This window comes from Protopterus annectens, chromosome 4.part0, assembly GCF_019279795.1.
Source record: "Protopterus annectens isolate FY-2018-M chromosome 4.part0, PAN1.0, whole genome shotgun sequence".
In the NCBI taxonomy this organism is placed as follows: Eukaryota; Metazoa; Chordata; order Ceratodontiformes; family Protopteridae; genus Protopterus; species Protopterus annectens.
The window spans coordinates 1,815,693,805-1,815,712,791 of NC_056733.1; the positions used below are offsets into that span (position 1 = coordinate 1,815,693,805).

General features: G+C 43.8%; 1 protein-coding gene across 1 annotated transcript in view; it reads left to right on the forward strand.

Moving 5' to 3' along the window:
- The window catches only part of LOC122800032 (kinesin-like protein KIF20A), a gene marked incomplete at its 5' end in the record, with an annotated part of 810,695 nt that overhangs the window by 487,545 nt on the left and 304,163 nt on the right, over window positions 1-18,987 (forward strand). Inside the window, 1 exon segment of the mRNA XM_044069508.1 lies at window positions 14,044-14,135. Coding sequence (XP_043925443.1) covers window positions 14,044-14,135 — 92 coding nt within the window.

An 18,987-nucleotide genomic window follows, 5' to 3' on the forward strand; every position in this document is an offset into this window, starting at 1 on the left:
TACACAGCTGTACTTTCTCTCTACAGAGGCGTAGTTAGCTATTTCTGCATCTGGTGCTGTCCCCAGTCTGACCTCTCTACCTGTTTACTTTGCATGGAAAGGCAAAAAAAAAGTACACACTAAACTGTAGCAAACAGTTGTTAATGATAGTACTCCACTGGGAGCACTAAAGTGTTTGGAATACCTGATTTATTTGTGAATGCCAATAATGCACCTGAAGACCAATGGAAATCTTCTGATCAAGCCCAAGGCATCTGCCCCCTTCATCCCACCCTACCTATGTCTCCGCTGCCTCAGTTGTTGCAAGAGCTAGCTCAGTGTCAGTCTGGATTCTGCTATAGATTCCTGGATTCAACTTGAATCTGGTTGCTGGGATCTTTGAGGTTTACTGCAGCTGCTCAGAACCCTTCAGTTTAGCAAGACTGCCTTCAAGTAGAAACATTTCTCAATTTGGATAGTTTAGTACTACAGTATCCCCAGTTACCAGCTTACAGACAATGATCAACATGTGATACCTATTTTTGGTGGCATCTTAATCCACAGTCAAGGTGCATTTCTCTCCTACTATGCATCATAATTCCTGGGAGGTGGGTTTATAGACCAGCAGCAGCTAGTCGACCGTTAATGTTGCATCTTCATCCTTGCTGCTCGAACTGCCTGACAGGACCTGTGTATGGTGCCCTGAAGCTTTAGAAGCTGGCCAGCTGTTATATCCTTGGCAGGATTTAACCCATATAGGTATGGCTACTGCAGCAGTGATCATTCGAATGTCTGCTGCTATGGTTACTTTACTTACTTGACTGTACTTTCTTGTTTTAGTGCACTTAGCTTTGTGCAGCTTTGGTCTCCCCATCTGGGGCAGCTGTTCCCATGGTATGGGCCAAACCAGATCTTTGTATTCTGGTTACCAGGGCTTTCAGTACTGTCATGCAACTTGGAGTCCTCTAACATTGGGATATTATTTTACTAAGCTCCCTACTTATCGAATTTGCTACATATCTATCTTAGCAATTCCCAAATCCTTACTGGTTTTAAGCAGACTCTGAAAATTTAAGTTCGCATATAATTCACTTATTGATATTTCCATGTGGTCCAACTTATATAAAGTAGAGGGGTCTGTTAGCAATCTTTAACTGGGTTCTTTCTAGCTACTGTTTCTAGTATTATTCTGTAATCATTTTGTTCATGTTTCCTTCAGATGTTGCAATTTCTTATCCTCCTTTTGTTTAATTCTGTCTTTTTTTATGCAGTGCTTGATCCCAGACACTTGGAGCTAAATCTGGTGGCTTGTAGAATCCATCCTCTGAACTCAGCCTTTGTATGGTCCTCAGACTGTCCATCCTGGTTATTACTCTGTGGGATTTGGCCATGCCAGTGTCCATCATGGTGCATCATTGGTGCTGGATATAATCTTGAGTGTATAAACTTAGCTACAAGATTTATCCTCCATAACAAGTTAGGTATTCTTTGTCTCTCTCCCCATCCCGGTGTATACAAGCATATCAACCCAATCTCCAGTGCTTTACTTGTGTTAGTCAGCCAAGTATATATTGCTGTATTTAATAGAGGTAGCACAGTGGCTTGGTGATTAAAATCTCTACCTCACAGCTTCAGACCCATGGTTCAAGCCTGACTTCCAGTGACTGTGTGGAGTCTGCAAGTTCTTCACAGCTAAATAGGGTTATCTCTGGATACCCCAATTTTTAATTATACCTTCCACAACAAGCTGCCTGATATGGCTTCACTAAACTCTCAGCAGTACTGTGGCTGAGTGATATCTCTGCTTCACAGCTCCATGAATCTAGGATGTTCTTCGTGTTTCACTGTTGCAGTCATTACATTTGGCTTATCCTGCTGGCAGGTTGCCCTCAGTATGCCTGAATTCCAAAGTCTTGGGTCCCGCGTCGGTTGCTATCGCCTCCTCCCTGACGTCAGGTCGTCAGAGGTGTAAAAGATGCAGCTGACGCCATTTTATTCACTCTTTCTTGCCGCGCAGTGCCCGAAGCAGAAGCCGTTCGCAAGTGCCGGTCGGCCGACTCCAGAGATTTTCGTGTTCGAGTTTCAGATCCAAAGTCTTCATTAAAAGCTAAGTACCCCATTGGGGAATCTTTCTTGCTCCAGACCGATGTCAGAAAAAGTTAATAATTGTATTTCTTGTGGGAAGCAATTACCTCATAAGGACTTTCATTCTTGCTGTATTCCTTGCCTAGGCCCTTACCACGATGTTGCTAGTTGTCGGTTTTGTGCTAGATTTAACCAGCACACTATTAAGCGTCGGTACAATTTTGCATTAAGCTATTTTGGGTGAAGATTTAATTATACAATGTCGTCAGATAGCCATCCGACTACCGGAGTTCACAAAACACGCAAACAAAAAGAAAAAGACAGGCAACCGAGGTCCAAAACCGACAATGAAGCTTCTCCTAAGCAAGTTGCTGGTTCGCCGGTCCTCAGTGAGGTGCTTTCGCAGCCCCTGATGCCTGCTACTTTAGAGTCTCAGGCCGCTACCGACTCCCTCGTGGAGTTGGCCAGGCCGCTGGAAACTCAAGGTACTGGAGCCTCAGAGATTATTCCCTCAGATGGGTCTGGAGCCGCTGAGCAGGCATCGGCTTCTGAGGGTGTATTCAGACCTAAACAATTATATATTAAACCAACTTCAAAGACAAAGGCTAAAACACTTTTAAAGGCAAAGAAACAAGTTCACCAGCCCCAAGGACAGGCCTCCATGCCCAAACAACAGATGCTCAAAATGGCCGAAGACTTAATTACCTTGATCAGGGGTTCCCAACCCCCTCCTGATAAGAGGCCTAGGTAAGAGACAGCCTGTGAATCTTCAGATCAGGTTTCCATTTCTTCTCATTCCTCTTCTGATCAGGAATATCCCCCCATACCCCCCCCCCCCCCCATGAGGATTCTGATGCTGAAGAATCAATTCCTTCAGCTTCTCCTACTGAGGACTACTCTTTTGGGGAAACCTTGCATACCATGAGGGAGCACTTCCACTGGGAGAGCCAAGATTTTTCAGAATCTAAGAAAAGGCTCAGAGACTTCCTTTTACTACCTCAACATAGGCCTCTAGCTATTCCACCTGTTAGACATTGTAGATGATGTGTTCTCGGAGTCTAGTCTGACCCCTGACTCTCTACCTCCAGCTCCTGTTAAGCCGGACAGATACTACAGTGTCCCTGACTCTCATAAATTCCTTTTCAAAAACCCTACTGCAGACCCAGAAACAATTTCTCAGGGTCCCAAAGGGGTCAAGGCTTCTACTGCTAAAAACCCTAACCCCTCTGACAGGGATTCTAGGGCACTGGATAGATGGGGTAAAAAGATTTACACATCTGCTACTTTGGCTATAAGGGCCTTACATTGCCGGTTTCATATGCTCAAATATCAGCAATGTATCATGACACTGCTTAAACAGAAAATTATGGCAAATTCTGAATGTAAAGAAAACAAAGAAATACGGGATTTATTGCATGCAGCTGAACAAGTTGGAAAGCATACTTTGCAATGTGGGTTTGATTCTCTGGAGGCCTCCTGCAGGGCCGCTGTTACGGGTTCTGTCATTAGGAGACATGCTTGGTTAAAGGAACAAAATCTGCCTGACCATGTTAAAGCAAAATTGTTAGATGCTCCTTTACAACATGATACCTTGTTTATTGTTAAGGCAGAAGAGGTGTTAAAGAAAATGGAGGGCAAAGCTTAAATCTATGCAAACGGTCAAGGATTTCTTACAGGTACATCCACCTAGATTTAGCAGACACTGGCCTACAAATAATTGGTCCTTTCCAGTCTCAGGCAGACCTCAAAGGGGCAGAAACAGACACCCTAGAGGCAGATCACATCCGCAAGGTTCCTACAGGTCTAAGCAGTGGAGTGCTTCTACCTCCACAGGTGGAGAAGACAAATCACAACCATACAGAAAACAGTCCCAATGACTTTCCCCTGCCTGCACCAAGCATTTATCTTCTGGCAGCACCCTTAGGGGGAAAACTAGCACTTTTTTCTCAAAATTGGCACATTATAACCAAGGACAAATGGGTTCTAGACATAGTGTCACAAGACTACAAGTTTCATTGCCATACCCTGCCAAGGGGAAACGGTTGGCCAGACCTGCCAAAAAATCAATGGGCAGAGGCTCAAAAACAAGTCGCAGCTCTCATGGACATGAGGGCTATTCAACAAGTGCCACAGCAAGAGCAGGGACAAGGATTTTACTCAAGACTGTTCTTGGTACCCAGAAAGGACAAAGCATGGAGACCAATACTGGACCTATCTATTGTAAACACTTTCCTGGATATACCAAAATTCAAGATCTTGACCTTACAGCAGCTTCTGCCCATGATGGGCAGCAAGGCTTGGCTCGTGACTTTAGACCTAAGAGGCATACTTGCATGTCCCAATCAGACAATCATGCAGAAGAATCCTCAGATTCCAGGCTGGCTCAAAGCATTACCAATTCTCTACACTGCCCTTTAGCTTATCTACTGCACCCAGGGTCTTCACAAAGTGCCCGGCACCAGTTATTGCTTACTGCAGACAGAGGAATACAGATATATCCTTACTTGGACGACTGCCTCATACAAGCAGAGAACAAGGACATTCTACTACAGCATCTGACATTTGTGAGAAGACTTTTAACATGCCTAGGGTACATAGTCAACAAAAAGAAATCAAAACTAGTACCCTCTCAAGAGATAATATTCATGGGTGCAAGCTTAAATACAACTGCCCAGATGGCTTATCTCCCTCCAGACAAACAAAGGCAACTGACTACCTATTTCAAGGAAATGGCAACAAAGGCCCAGTTATCTGCAAGAAAAATACTGCAGGCTTTGGGCTTCATGGCATCCTGCATCTTACTAATTCCATATGCAAGACTGCATATGAGGAAAATTCAATGGTACCTAAAAAGTGTCTGGACACAACATTGCCACAGTCTGGAAACCATGATTACTCTAATTCCCTGCCTGCAACAGGAATTTTGATGGTGGGCAAAGGCTTGTCACCAAAACAAGGGACAGCCATTCTCACTACCCCCAGCCAGGCAGAGCCTAACGACGGATGCATTAGATTATGCCTGGGGGGGGGGGCACACATGGCAGGAAGAGGCATTCAGGGCACCTGGTCCACAAACCAAAAGTGTCTACAGATCAATCAAAAAGAGATGCTAGCTGTTCAAAATGCCCTGACAGCCTTCAAGGACATACTTCATCCGGGACAACTACTGCTAGACAGACAACACCACGGTCATGTGGTACATAAACAAGCAGGGGGGCACTCATTCTTATCCCCTGTGCAGACCAGCCATGGCTTTATGGAACACAGCATTGACTTACCAAGTTCATCTGCAGGCACAATTCCTGCCAGGAAAGGAAAATACTCTGGCAGACTAACTAAGCAGAAACCTCATGGATCCCCACGAGTGGCACCTGGATCCACAAGTCTTCAGCATAATAACAAAGAAATGGGGATGTCCGGACATAGATCTATTTGCCTCCCCTCAAAACAATCAACTACAAAGATTCTGCACAAGGACTTATCACAGACAAGCTTGGAAAGTGGACGCCTTTTCTTTCAACTGGACAATCCTATCCGTATATGCCTTTCCTCCACTGCCTCTCTTCCCCAAGGTACTCCTAATGGTCAGGCAGGAGAAACCAAAAATGATTCTGATTGCCCCAGACTGGCCACGCCAGTACTGGTATCCGATCTTAAGGAACTTGTCCCAATGCCAGCCTGGACCTTACCTCAAATACATCATCTACTGTCCCAGCAAAACAATCAGATTCTGCACAGCCAACTCAGGACCCTAAACCTGGCAGCATGGCAGATAATGTAGCCATACAAACCACACCTCTCAGTAAAGCTGTGATGGATGTCATTTTAGAAGCCAGAAGGCTTAGTACTAGAAAATCCTATGCTGGGAAATGGAAAAGATTTTGCGCTTGGAACCAAGCTCAAGGAACTGTTACAGCTGTCCCAAATATTCCTCAGATTTTGCAATACTGAACTGAGATGCTGGACAAAGGCCTATCTTTTTCATCAATTAAAATCCATGCCTCTGCCATTTCGGCTCATTACAATACGGAGCCACCACTCTTTTCTCTTCCTTTATTAAGGCAGTACCTCAGAGGAGCCAAAAACTTAAGGCCTCCAAGGAGAACGTTAATACCTGCATGGAGACCTCAATTATGTCTTGGAAAAACTCACCTTACCTCCTTTTGAGCCAGCTGCTACTGCAGACATAAAGTTCTTATCTTGGAAAACAGTTCTGCTCCTAGCAATAACGTCTGCAAGATGAGTTTCAGAGCTACAGGCTCTCGTGGCTGTGGAACCCTTTATCACTTTCTATCCAGACAGGGTCTCTGAGAACAAACCCTACATTTATGCCCAAGGTGGTATCCAGTGTAGCCCTTAACCAAACAATTCATTTGCCAACTTTTTATCCAAATCCACAGAACAAGGGGGAGAAAATTCTGCATTTTTTGGACGTACTCAGACAACTTAGATTCTATTTGGACAAAACTAAAGTTTTCAGAAAGAGCAATTACTAGTGGCATATGCCACAGCATCACAAGGAAAGGCGATCTCCAAGCAGACTATTTCAAAGTGGATAGGTCACTGCATTCAGTTCTGCTACTCACAGCATGGCAAACCAGTGCCTAAGGGCATTAGGCCACATTCAGCCAGAGCTGCAGCCTTTCTCAGGGGAGTACCAACCAAAGACATTTTAGAGGCTGCTACTTGGAGTTCAGTGCACCTTTACAAAACATTACAATCTGCCTCTTTACTCTAAATCCAGGGCAGGCTTTGCCACTGCAGTTCTGCAGGGCCTCAGTCGCTCCTAATGCTGTTTAGCTCCAGCCCCCCCAACCATAGCTTTGGGACTCAACCCAAATGTAATGACTGCAGCAGTGAAACACGATGAACATAGTACGGTTGTGTGTACACTTACCATAAATGTAGATGTTCGAGTGTATTCACTGTTGCAGTCCAGGTTATCCACCCGCCATCCCCCTTATTTTTGCTGGAACTTATCTTTACTTCTCTAATCTATACAACCTAGGTGATGTATTTGCTTATAGATGAAGGTAAAGCTTATTTTGGTGCATGTATGATGTTCTTCATCTCACATTGCTGCAGTCCTAACACTTGGGTTGTCCGCTGTCCCAGTCGACCCGAATACCAAAGTATAAGGCTGACGTCGGTCAAGGCGCATTAGTCTGACGTCAGGACGTCAGGGTACAAATGCGCATGACCGACGTCATTTCCCCAGTCTTTTTTGCCGCATGGTCCGATGCAGAAGCAGCGTTGCAAGTGCAGGTTGGCGTTCTGAGATTTTCCGAAGTCGGAGTTTCAGACCGAATCCAAGTTGGCTAAGTACCCCGTTGGGGAATATTTTGGTTTTTTCTTGCCTCAGTATTTTACCGGATGTCAGAAAAAGTGAATAACTGTATTTCTTGTGGGAAACAGATACCTCATAGGGATTACCATACTTTGTGTATACCTTGCTTAGGGCCTGAGCACGACGTGGTTGGCTGTCGCTCTTGTGCTAGATTTAACAAACGCACTATAAAGAGAAGATTAGATTGTGCCAGGTTAGTTTTTGGGAAGCGGTGTAATTATAAAATGCCGTCGGATGCTCCGAAAAGCGCAAGGACAAAACAGCAAAGCCTAGGCTGGAAGAACCATCAGTACCGGACGTCGGTTCTTTAGAGGGCTCGGTGGGGCCAGAGGTTCAGCCAGAAGTTTCTTTGGAGTCCCAGGGAGACTTTGTTACTGCAAGATGTGACCTCTCAGGAGGTAGGCCAGGCTGAAGGGGCTTCTCAGGTAGCTGTTCTTCCCTCCCTTCCTAAGGTGGTTAGGCCCTCCTTCTGTTTCCAAGGCTTCTCCCAGGGGCAGGCCAGGTTCTGTTTCAGGGGTACCCTAGTTCTTCAGGGTCTGTGCCTAAGAAACATATGCTTAAGATGGCAGAAGATTTGATTACAATGATTAGAGGTTCTATGCCCCCTCCTGATAAGAGGCCTAGGGTGGAACCTGAGCTTGGGAGTTTTGAGCAGGGTTCGGATGATTCTGAGTCTTGACTGAAGGCGTGCAGGAGTATTCTCCTTACTCTGATTCTGGCGTGGATGATTCTACTCCTTCTGCTTCTCCTCCTGAGGATTTTTCTTTTCAGAGTCCCTTCATTCCATGCGGGCGCACTTTAAATGGGAAGGTCAGGATTTCTCTGATTCCAGGAAAAGACTTAGGGAATTTCTGTTTCTACCCCAGCATAGGCCTTTAGCTATACCTCCTGTTCTGGATGTGGTGGAAGATGTTTTTGCAGAGGCTTCTCTGAACCCTGATTCTTTGCCCCCTGCTCCAGTTAAACCGGATAGATATTATAGGGTGCCTGAAGCTCATAAGTATCTTTTTAAGAGTCCCAGGGCAGACCCAGAAACTGTTTCTCACGGGCCTAAAGGTGTTAAGGCTTCTGTTGTTAAAAATCCTGTCCCTCCAGATAAAGAGGCAAGGGCTTTGGATAGATGGGGAAAGAAAGTGTATACTTCTTCCACTTTAGCCATGAGGGCTTTGAATTGCCAGTTTCACATGTTGAAATACCAAAATTATCTCCTTTCACAATTAAAGTCTAAGGTAGATGCTTTGGCGGAAGGTATTGAGTGTAAAGAGTTGCAGGACTTAGTTCATGTTTCTGAACAGGTGGGTAAGCATTCTTTGCAATGTGGTTTTGATGCTGTACAGGCCTCTGAGGGTGGCTGCCACTGGTTCGGTCCTTCGCAGGCACGCCTGGCTGAGGGATCAGAATTTAGCTGAGCATGTTAAGACAAGGATTTTAGATGCTCCTTTACAATCTGATGTGTTGTTTGGTTCGCCTGTGGAAGCAGTTTTGAAGAAAATGGAAGACAAGGCTAAGTCTATGCAGACTGTTAAAGATTTTTGCAGGTTCAGCCTCCAAGTTTAGTAGAAATTGGCCTACCAAGGGGTGGACATATCCTGCTTATGATTCCCAGTCTAGGGGTAGGTCTAGGCGTGGTAGGGGCAGAGCTCAAGGTTCTTTTAGGCCTAGAACAGGAGTTCACCTGCTCAGTCTTCTGGTGAGGGCAGGGGTCAGTCCTTTCGTAAACAAACCCAATGACCTGCCTTTTCAGCTGCCAGAATCTTCTCATCTGGCAGCACCTTTGGGAGGAAGGTTGGCACTTTTCAAAGAAAACTGGAGTTTAATTACCCAAGACAGATGGGTATTGGATATCATTCACCACGGTTACAGGTTTTATTTCCATACCTTGCCTCCTTTCAAAGGCATGCCAGACATTCCTCCTCAACAAAGAAAAGAGGCTCACAAGCAAATTTCTCTGTTACTCCAAATAGGGGCCATTCAGCCGGTTCCTTTGCCAGAAAGGGGCCTAGGATTTTATTCACGCCTGTTCCTAGTACCAAACAAGGGGAACACATGGAGACCAATTTTGGATTTATCTATCCTCAACACTTATCTGGACATTCCCAAGTTCAAAATGTTGACGTTACAACAGCTTTTACCTCTACTGGGCAAAGATCACTGGATGGTAACTTTGGATCTCAAGGAGGCTTACCTTCATGTTCCTATCAGACTGATTTGCAGGAAGTATCTGCGTTTTCGAGCTGGGAATTCTCATTATCAGTTCTCTGCATTGCCCTTTGGCTTATCTACTGCGCCTAGAGTATTCACAAAAGTTCTGGCTCCAGTGATAGCTTTCTTCAGGCTAAAGGAATACAAATCTATCCTTATTTGGACGACTGCCTGATTCTGGCTCAAGGAAAGGACGTGCTTCTTCAGCATTTGGAATATGTGATAGCAGTGCTAAGATGCCTAGGGTATTCTGTGAACGAAATAAAGTCCAGTCTAGTACCCTCTCAAGACATGTGCTTTCTGGGTGTGAGACTGAATACAGCAACCCAGATGGCCTTTTTAACCCCGGACAAACAAAAGAATCTTTCTCTTTACTTCCATCAACTATCTCATCAGTCCGGGCTGACTGCAAGGACAGTCCTTCAAGCCTTAGGGTTCATGGCATCTTGTATTCTGGTGCTTCCCAATGCCAAACTGCATATGAGGAAGCTGCAATGGTATCTCAAAAATGTATGGACACAGCACTGCCAGGATTTGGACACTGTCATTCAAATAATACCTTGCATTCAAAAGGAATTTTTGTGGTGGGCTCAGGAATGTCACCTAAACATGGGACTCTGTGACCCGGCCAGAGGCGAGTCAGATTCTAACGACAGATGCCTCAGACACAGCTTGGGGAGCTCATCTGAATGGAAAGTGGATACAAGACAAGTGGCCTGCCAGACTGCAGCATCTACATATCAACATGAAGGAGATGTTAGCTGTCCAGTTTGCATTAATGGCTTTCAAGGATTTACTTCTTCCAGGACAGGTGTTGATTCTAACAGACAACACAACTGTCATGTGGTACATCAACAAACAAGGGGGAACACATTCATATCCTCTATGCAGGCAGGCAATGATTTTGTGGGAGACTGCTAAGCTTGCAGCTGAATCTTCAAGCAAGGTTTCTGCCGAGCACAGAACTCCTTAGTAGATGTGTTAAGCAGGCAAATCATGGATCCCCACAGTGGAAACTGGATCTTCATGTATTTCAAAATTGACAGTGTCATGGGGAACTCCAGACATAGATCGGTTCGCTTCTCCACTAAACCACCAGCTGCCAAAGTTTTGCACGAAAAGGTTTCATTACACAGCTTGGAGAGTGGATGCTCTTTCTTTCAGTTGGAAAAATCTTCATGTGTATGCCTTTCCACCTCTGCCTCTCCTCCCAAAGGTACTCCTAAAGGTCAGACAAGACAAGCCAAGGATGATTTTAATAGCTCCAGATTGGCCTCGGCAGCACTGGTACCCCTTGCTGAGGAGTCTGGTAAGGAAGCGTCTCAGAAGGACGGGCATCTTCTCAATGTCAAGCTTCACTCGCTTCATCTAACAGCCTGGCATATTCTGTTTTGAACCATAGCAGGTCTCAGCTTCCTCAACAAGTTTTGAATGTGATTATGGAAGCCAGAAGACCTAGTACAAGGAAAGTGAAAATGGAAGAGATTTTTATTTTGGAGTGCAGCAAAGGATTTGGATGTTTCAGAGCCTAATTTGAGTGTGGCTCTTCAATATCTTACTGAGTTATTGGACAAAGGTTTGTCTTTCTCTTCCATTAAGATTCATGCTGCAGCAATTTCAGCTCACTATGATTGTGATCCACCATTGTTTTCTCATCCTTTGTTCAAGCAGTTTCTTAGAGGGGCAAAGAATATAAGACCCCCAGAGCTCCTACTCCTGCTTGGGACCTCAATTTTGTGTTGGAGAAACTCACTCTACAACCTTTTGAGCCTGCAGCTACTGCTGAATTGAAATATTTGTCATGGAAGACTGCTTTTTTGTTAGCCATTACCTCTGCAAGACGGGTGTCTGAATTGCAGGCCCTTATGGCGGTTGAGCCTTTCTTGATTTTTCATAACGATAGGGTATCTTTACATACTAATCCTTCCTTTATGCCTAAAGTGGTTTCTAGTGTGGCTTTAAACCAAACTATTCATTTGCCTACTTTTTATGCAAATCCCCAAAATAAGGGGGAAAAGATTTTGCACACTTTAGATGTACACAGGCAGTTGTGTTATTATTTAAGCAGGACTAAGGATTTTAGGCTGTCTCAGCAGTTGTTTGTTTCCTTTGCTTTGAGTTCTCAGGGCAAGCCTGTGTCAAAACAAACTATTTCTAAGTGGATTGGGTTTTGCATTTCTTTCTGTTACTCCCATCATGGCAAAGAGATTCCAGCTGGGATTAGACCTCATTCCACTAGGGCTACTGCCACTTCAACAGCATTTCTAAGGGGGGTGGCAACTAAGGATATTTTGGAGGCAGCTACTTGGAGTTCAGTACATACTTTCTCTAAGCATTACCACCTTCCTCTCTACTCTAAATCTAGGGCTGGTTTTGCCACTGCTATTTTACAGGGCATGTTAGCAGCTCCTGCTTCTTTGTGATTTGCCATCCTCCCTTACCTCTGCTTTGGGATTCTACCCAAGTGTTAGGACTGCAGCAATGTGAGATGAAGAACATAGTACAGTTTTGTACCTACCATAAATGTAGATGTTCAAGATCCACATTGCTGCAGTCTCCTTCCCTCTGTGTTTAGGGGTGGTTGTGTAGGTGGGTTTGTACTTTTCTGACTTTGTATATATTGTACATATTTTGGTACAGGTGTTTGGTGTGTTGTTGTTTTTGGTTTGGCCTTATCTTTTAGGGTCTTCTGACATCTGGGGCAAGAAAAGACTGAGGAAATGGCGTCGGTCATGCGCATTTGTAGCCGACTGGGACAGCGGACTACCCAAGTGTTAGGACTGCAGCAATGTGGATCTTCGAACATCTACATTTATGGTAGGTACAAAACTGTACTTTTTATTTACATAATTTTAGCCTACCCTTTTGGGGGCACCTGACATCTGGGGCAAGAAAAACTGAATAAAATGGCGTTGGCTGCATCTTTTATACCCCTGACGACTTGACGTCAGGGAGGAGGTGACATCAACCGATGCAGGACCCAAGACTTTGGAATTCAGGCCAACTGAGGGCAACCTGCCAGCAGGATAACCCAAATGTAATGACTGCAACAGTGAATACACTCGAACATCTACATTTATGGTAAGTGTACACAACTGTACTTTTCTTTCCTCATTTCTGGTTACTGCATATCTAAAGTCTGCATGTTTTCTAGGTGTTTGTGGGTTTTCTTTGAGTGCTCCATTTTCCAGGTATTTGGCAAATGACATGTTGATGCTTCTCCTAACTGTGTGTAGGGAGATGTCTTGGATAGTGGCTGACATTCCTTGGATCAGCCCATTTACATGTAAGAAGATAATGAATAATTTGCGACTGTATTGTATTTTATATATTGTTTGCTGTTTTTTATTTTACATTTGTTGACTGGGATTGTCTGACTGAGCTGAAGAGCCTTTTTTCAGTGGAAGCCCAGGTAGAAACGCTCCAACATGTATTATACTAATTTCATTAGAAATTAACATTAAACAGCAGTGTTACAGGATTATTACAAGGCATTAAGTAGCAATACAGTGTTATGCAGTGTCAATGAAAGATGTATAAAAAGAAATACGTCATTAAGATGAGTATAGTTTTTGGGGTAAGTGGTTACAAAAACCCAGTTTTATCATGGTGTAGTTGCATGAAGGCAAAACAATTGCTATAGAATGTTTCTCTGAATCAATTTGTTTAATAAATTTTAGAAAAATCTAGATTTTTATAAATAGAAACATTTTGGAAGAAGCTACCCATTATTTTCTATAAGAAGTGAACTGACAAGCTTGGAGGGAGGGAGGTGCTATTGTATATGGGACATTACTTCATTACATGCATTTTAAGAGATGGTCATATGTCAGTGAGAATGGACTTTGTCAGGCACTGGCTGGTGGAAAGAAGTCCAGTCTTGGACCAATTTATGATGTCTCCTCTTTTAAGATGAATTTGTACTGTAACAATGTGTTAAGTGATTACTTCAGAATCAATGAAAGCGATTGAAAAATCATACTAAATTAGGTCTCTCACTGGCCTTTTTTCCTTTCTTACTTCTTGTCCATGCTGGCTTGGGCAGCCCATGTGTAAGGCAGTCAGTCTTGCAGAGAGAGAGAATCTGATGATGGGCATGCATGTATTTAGCTGAATGGTACACAGAAAAGGGATATTTTCCTTTGTGTATGAGAGAATACTTGGAGGTCTAGTGATTATGGCATAAAGAGTTAAATGTAGATAAGTGAGAACCGTTTTCATTTATACTAAACCTAACATTTTTGCAAACTGATGAATTTGGCAAAAAATGTTTGCTATAATTTTTCCCATGCTGCAGTTTTTTATTATTGTAAATGTTACAATCTAAGTGAAGGAATGTCTTCATTACTACTTTGTAGCTATTGTTAGATTATCCATGGAAGCTGTAAAATGCTAAGACCTAATGGGCAATGTTTGTTTTTCCTTCTTAGAGGTGAAAAGGTTACAGAATCTGGTGGAGCCACATCCTTCAACCAAGTCTTTTACAGTGGACGTGGACAAAAAACTGCAAGAAGGACAAAAGGTAATACAGCTGTTCTTAGTTTGTGCCTTCCTCAAATATTACTGCTACTTAGAAACAGCTTCTGAGGATATCAGTGGTACATAACTAAATTTATAGCTGCATATGTAATGATACAGAATCTGTTACCTCTATATAGAGATGGCAGGGACAGAAATTAGCCTGAATTGGTGATACATTTGTTTGCTTTAATGCCAGGCTTAGACTTAATGAGCACTACCTCTGTTTCCAAGTGGAGATATCTGAGAAGATGGCTTCCTCCTTGTATTGGAAGAATTATTTTCTGTATCAAACTGACTGGACAAGCTTTTGGGTGGTTGACTACCAGCGTAATCTGGGGTGCCTTTCTACCCATAGTGCAGTGATGATTCCCCTGAGGAGTATGAGCCTTCTTGCAGTCTGTACTATGTTGTACAACATGCTGGATATGTTCTTGTAGTTCAGCTATAAAATTGTTTGATTGGTCGTGATGCTAGTTTCAGGGAGATTGTGATCATGATTTAGTTTCCTTGATTACAGGCATGGGTCTTTTACCTGTATCTTGGATCCATGCTCCCCGGGACTGTTTGCCAGTCCAGAAGGGCTTGGACCATTGTTTTTCCAGCTTGCGTCTCTTCGTATTACTGGGGGTTTTTCAGCCCTTATTGAGGAATGCCTTGGTAAACCCCAGTGTTGAAACATTCTCTTGATTTCTGATAACCTCAATAATTACTGCCCTGTTTTCTTCCTTGTTTTTGTACACAACTTGAATAATTTCTGTCCAAACATTGTATTTATGATCCTTTCCATTTTTTTGCATGAGACACAGTCCTTAGACTTATCCCTATTATTATTTTGAATGATCTGCTAGTGGTGAGAAAGACTATTCTTTACCGATCCTCTTTGGTCTGTTATCAGCATTTTACACAATAGACCATAACAATTTACTTGAGTGCCTTCATATCTACTGTGGAGCCAAAAGCACTGTCTTTTGATGATTTACTCCCTACCTCGGAGTTCAGATTCAATGAATTGTATCAGGTTAACATTCTTCATTTGTTTACCCTTGTGACACCCCTGCACTGGCCCAGTAATCAAGGAGTCGCAATCCTCACCACTGGAAACAGCGAGGAACGTACACAACGGGAGGATGACATGTACACACACAGTAAAGTACAATTTCTCTTAAGACCACACAGAGATCACATTCAGTCTGGGGATGGTTTCTCCCTATTTCTCCAGATCCCCAATAAAACTCCCCACTGGCACAGCTTGTAGGGTCATGATCTCAGCTGAGGGGTCAAGCTAAGACCTCCAGCACCCTCTGTCAAACCAGTGGTTCGTGACCCTGCCCAAGTATCTGACACATACACACTTTGAAATTTGATTTATATTCAAACAGACACTCCTGGGGAAGGGTGGCACAAGTTTGCTAGCTATGCCCCCTTCTGCCCGGACTATAAAGTAGTTATCACTGGTACCAACCCCTACTTATCAGCTACTATAATGCCCTTACAAAGGGTGACAAATCCTACTGTGTAATGTTACTATTATCCAAATGGTAAGTGTGACCAAGAGTGTCACCAAATACATATGCAATACTCTAAAAGCTTAAATGTGTCTCTCAAATATCAGCCACAAAGATACGTTTAAATATATTTAATAATAAAATAAGACAATACTCAGTCAACACAGTTACTTCAGAGTTCAGAATCACAAGAAATATTTTAAAACAACATTGCAGGACGGTCTCAAATACAGAAAACATCTAAACTAATCTTTAATATATTCCTAGCTATATCTAAAAGAAATTACTGTACCCTAGTTGCTTACTTGTTAGTAAGCCAAGTGCAGATTGTGATGAGTGGATGTTCTTAAGTCCAAGACAGAATACAACATGCCTAGTTTCTCTGAGAGAGTTCTTAAGTTAATATTAAATATAACTTATTTAATTATTTTTAGCATCCCTCTGTGAAAAATACACATCTTTTAGAACTGTGCAGCTGCTAGGAAGTCACATAGCAATAAAACACTTTACATTTTAAACTTGGTAATTTTCTCACAAGACAATAGAAAAAACTTCTAGCTTTAGACTTCCTGTCTTCTTGCTGCATTGAAGCTAACTTTTATAGCACATCATTTTGTAACTTAATCTTCTATGTTCCAGCAGGGTATGCTGTGGTTACATTCTTGAAGCTTAGTACGTAACATACAGTTCTGCATAAATCATAGTAATGGTCACAAATTACATAGAATTATTTACAGAATTCCAGATAGCTGGCTTGGCAGTGTCACATTTCTCTCCTCCCCAAAATCTCAAGTAGTTTTTCAAGTGACCCTTGAGAAATGTTGCTTGAAAGGGTTGAGCCTATATGGGTATACCTTCCTCCATTCCCTGTCTTGAGAGCCCATCTGCATTGGCATTGCTAACCCCACTGAGGTGCTGCACAGTCGTATCATATGCTTGCAACCCTAGGCTCCACCTTAGTAACTTGGCATTTTGCTGGCTGGCTCGATGTAGCCATGTTAAGGGATTGTGGTCTGTAACTACAGTGAATTTACTTCCATACAGATGAGGCTGAAGTTTCTGCAGTGCCCACTCTATGGCTAGGCATTCCTTTTCTACAGCTGCATAGCATTCCTCCGTGGGTTGGAGCCTACGACTAAGATATATATCACTGGGTGCTCTTCTCCCTCTGAGGAAACCTGGCTAAGTACAGCCATCTCCCCATGGTTTAAAGCATCCACCTGCACCACAAATTCTTTGCTGTAATCTAGACTGGCTAACACAGCCCCCCCCCCCTCCAAAAAGGTCCACACTACATTATCTGGCATATTTTTCCTTGTCATGTCTGTGAGGGGAGCAGCTATGGTACTATAATTGAGGACAAACTTTATGTAGTACCCCGCTGTCCCTAAGAATGCCCTCACCTGCTTTTTGGTAACCGGTGCAGGCCATGCCTGAATGGCTTCCACTTCGGCAGGTTCTGGCCTAATCTTACCACTCCCCACTCTATGTTCCAGGTAGGAGACCTCTACCATACCCACCTGACATTTGCTGGGCTTAATGGTCAACCCTGCCCTCTGCACCTCCCTGACATGCTGAAGGTGCTCTTGCTAGTAATGGCTGTAGATGGCAATATCATCTAGGTAAGCAAGGGCAAAATCTCTTTCTAATGCTAAGTTACAATCTACCAGCCTCTGGAACGTTAGCTGGAGCATTTTTCATCCCAAATGGATCTTTGTGAACTCATACAAGCTAAAAGGAGTCACAAAGGCTGACCTCCCTCTAGCACTGGGAGTTAAGGGCACCTGCCAGTAATCCTTGGTAAGATCAGTGGTGGTAAGATACTTAGCCCCACCCAGCTGCTCTAGGGCTTCATCTGTCCTAGGCTTGGGATAAGCCTCTCACTCTGTGACTATTTAATTTCCTGTAGTCCACACAGAACCTGGTGCTGCCATCCTTGTTTGGTACGAGCACCACTGGGGAGGTTCAGGGAAGGCTGGACTCCTGAATTACTCCTAGTTCCAACATTTCCTGTATCTTCTCCCTCAGAGTCTGTTTATCTCTCTCAGGTACCCTATAAAGGAGCCTGCTTAATGTGCCTTTGGGGTCTTGTATCCACATGGTGCTGCACCAGGTGGGTGCACCCTGGTTTCCCAGTGAACATGTCCCCAAACTCCTGTAACATTGCTCAGATTTCTCAAACCTAGGTAGTGGATTGCTGCTGGGGACATGGCTACTGCTGCCACTGAGGTGCCAGTTCGAGCCTCACTTAGATCAGTCACCAGATTCCCTCGGACTCCTCTTGCCATCCACTGCAAATACTCCGCACAAGGGTCCTCCCTATCATGGTAAGGTTTCTTCATGTTAACATGGTACAATTTGTGCCCCTGCCTAGCAGTTTTATCATGTAGTTGACATTGTTGACCTTTCTTACCACCTTGTAGGGTCCCTCCCAAGCTGCCTGCAGCTTGCTGTGTCTGACAGGAATGAGAACCTTTACCTGCTGCTGTACTGCATACTCTGTCTAGCTCGAGCCCTCCTGTCATACCAGACCTTTTTCTGCTGTTGGGCTTCTGCCAGGTTCTCCTGGGCCAAGCCCATGAGTTCCCTGACCCTTGTCCTGAGGTTTTGGACATATACCACAAAAGAGACTCCTTGTGAAATTCTCACTCGCCCTCCCACTCATCTCTAATCATATCTAGAGGTCCCCTCACCCTATGCCCATACAACAACTCAAAGGGTGAAAAACCTGTGGATTCCTGGGGCACCTCTCTGTAAGCAAAGAGTTGGGACAAATATTTTTCCTACTCCCTTTTAAACTGGCCTGTAAGTGTCCATACCTTCGTCTTGAGTGTAGAGTTTAACCTCGCAACAAGACCATTAGTCTGGGCATGGGTAGGGGTGGTCTTCAGGTGCTTCACCCCGCAGTACTTCCACAGACAAGCCAGCAGGTCTGACATGAAATTGGTACCTCTGTCCGTCAGTATTTCTTTTGGGAAACCTAACCTTCTGAAAATCTCTAACAAAGCATTTGCCACCTTTTCTACCTCAATGGAGGACAGAGGCACTGCCTCAGGGTATCTGGTAGCATAATCTACTACCACTAGGATATACGTTTCTCCCTGTGGAACTTTGGGTACTCAGAGGCCCCAGAATATCCATAGCTACCCTCTGAAATGGCTCTTCAGTCACAAGCAAAAGCATCAAAGGAGCTTTCACCTTGTCTCCTGCCTTGCCTACCTGTTGGCACTGCTCACAGGTCTGCAATACCCAGTTACATCTCCGGACATCCCAGCCTAATAGAAGTTCTGCATGATACGTCTCTTCATACATTTTATGCCCATATGACCTGCAAAGGGAATATCATGG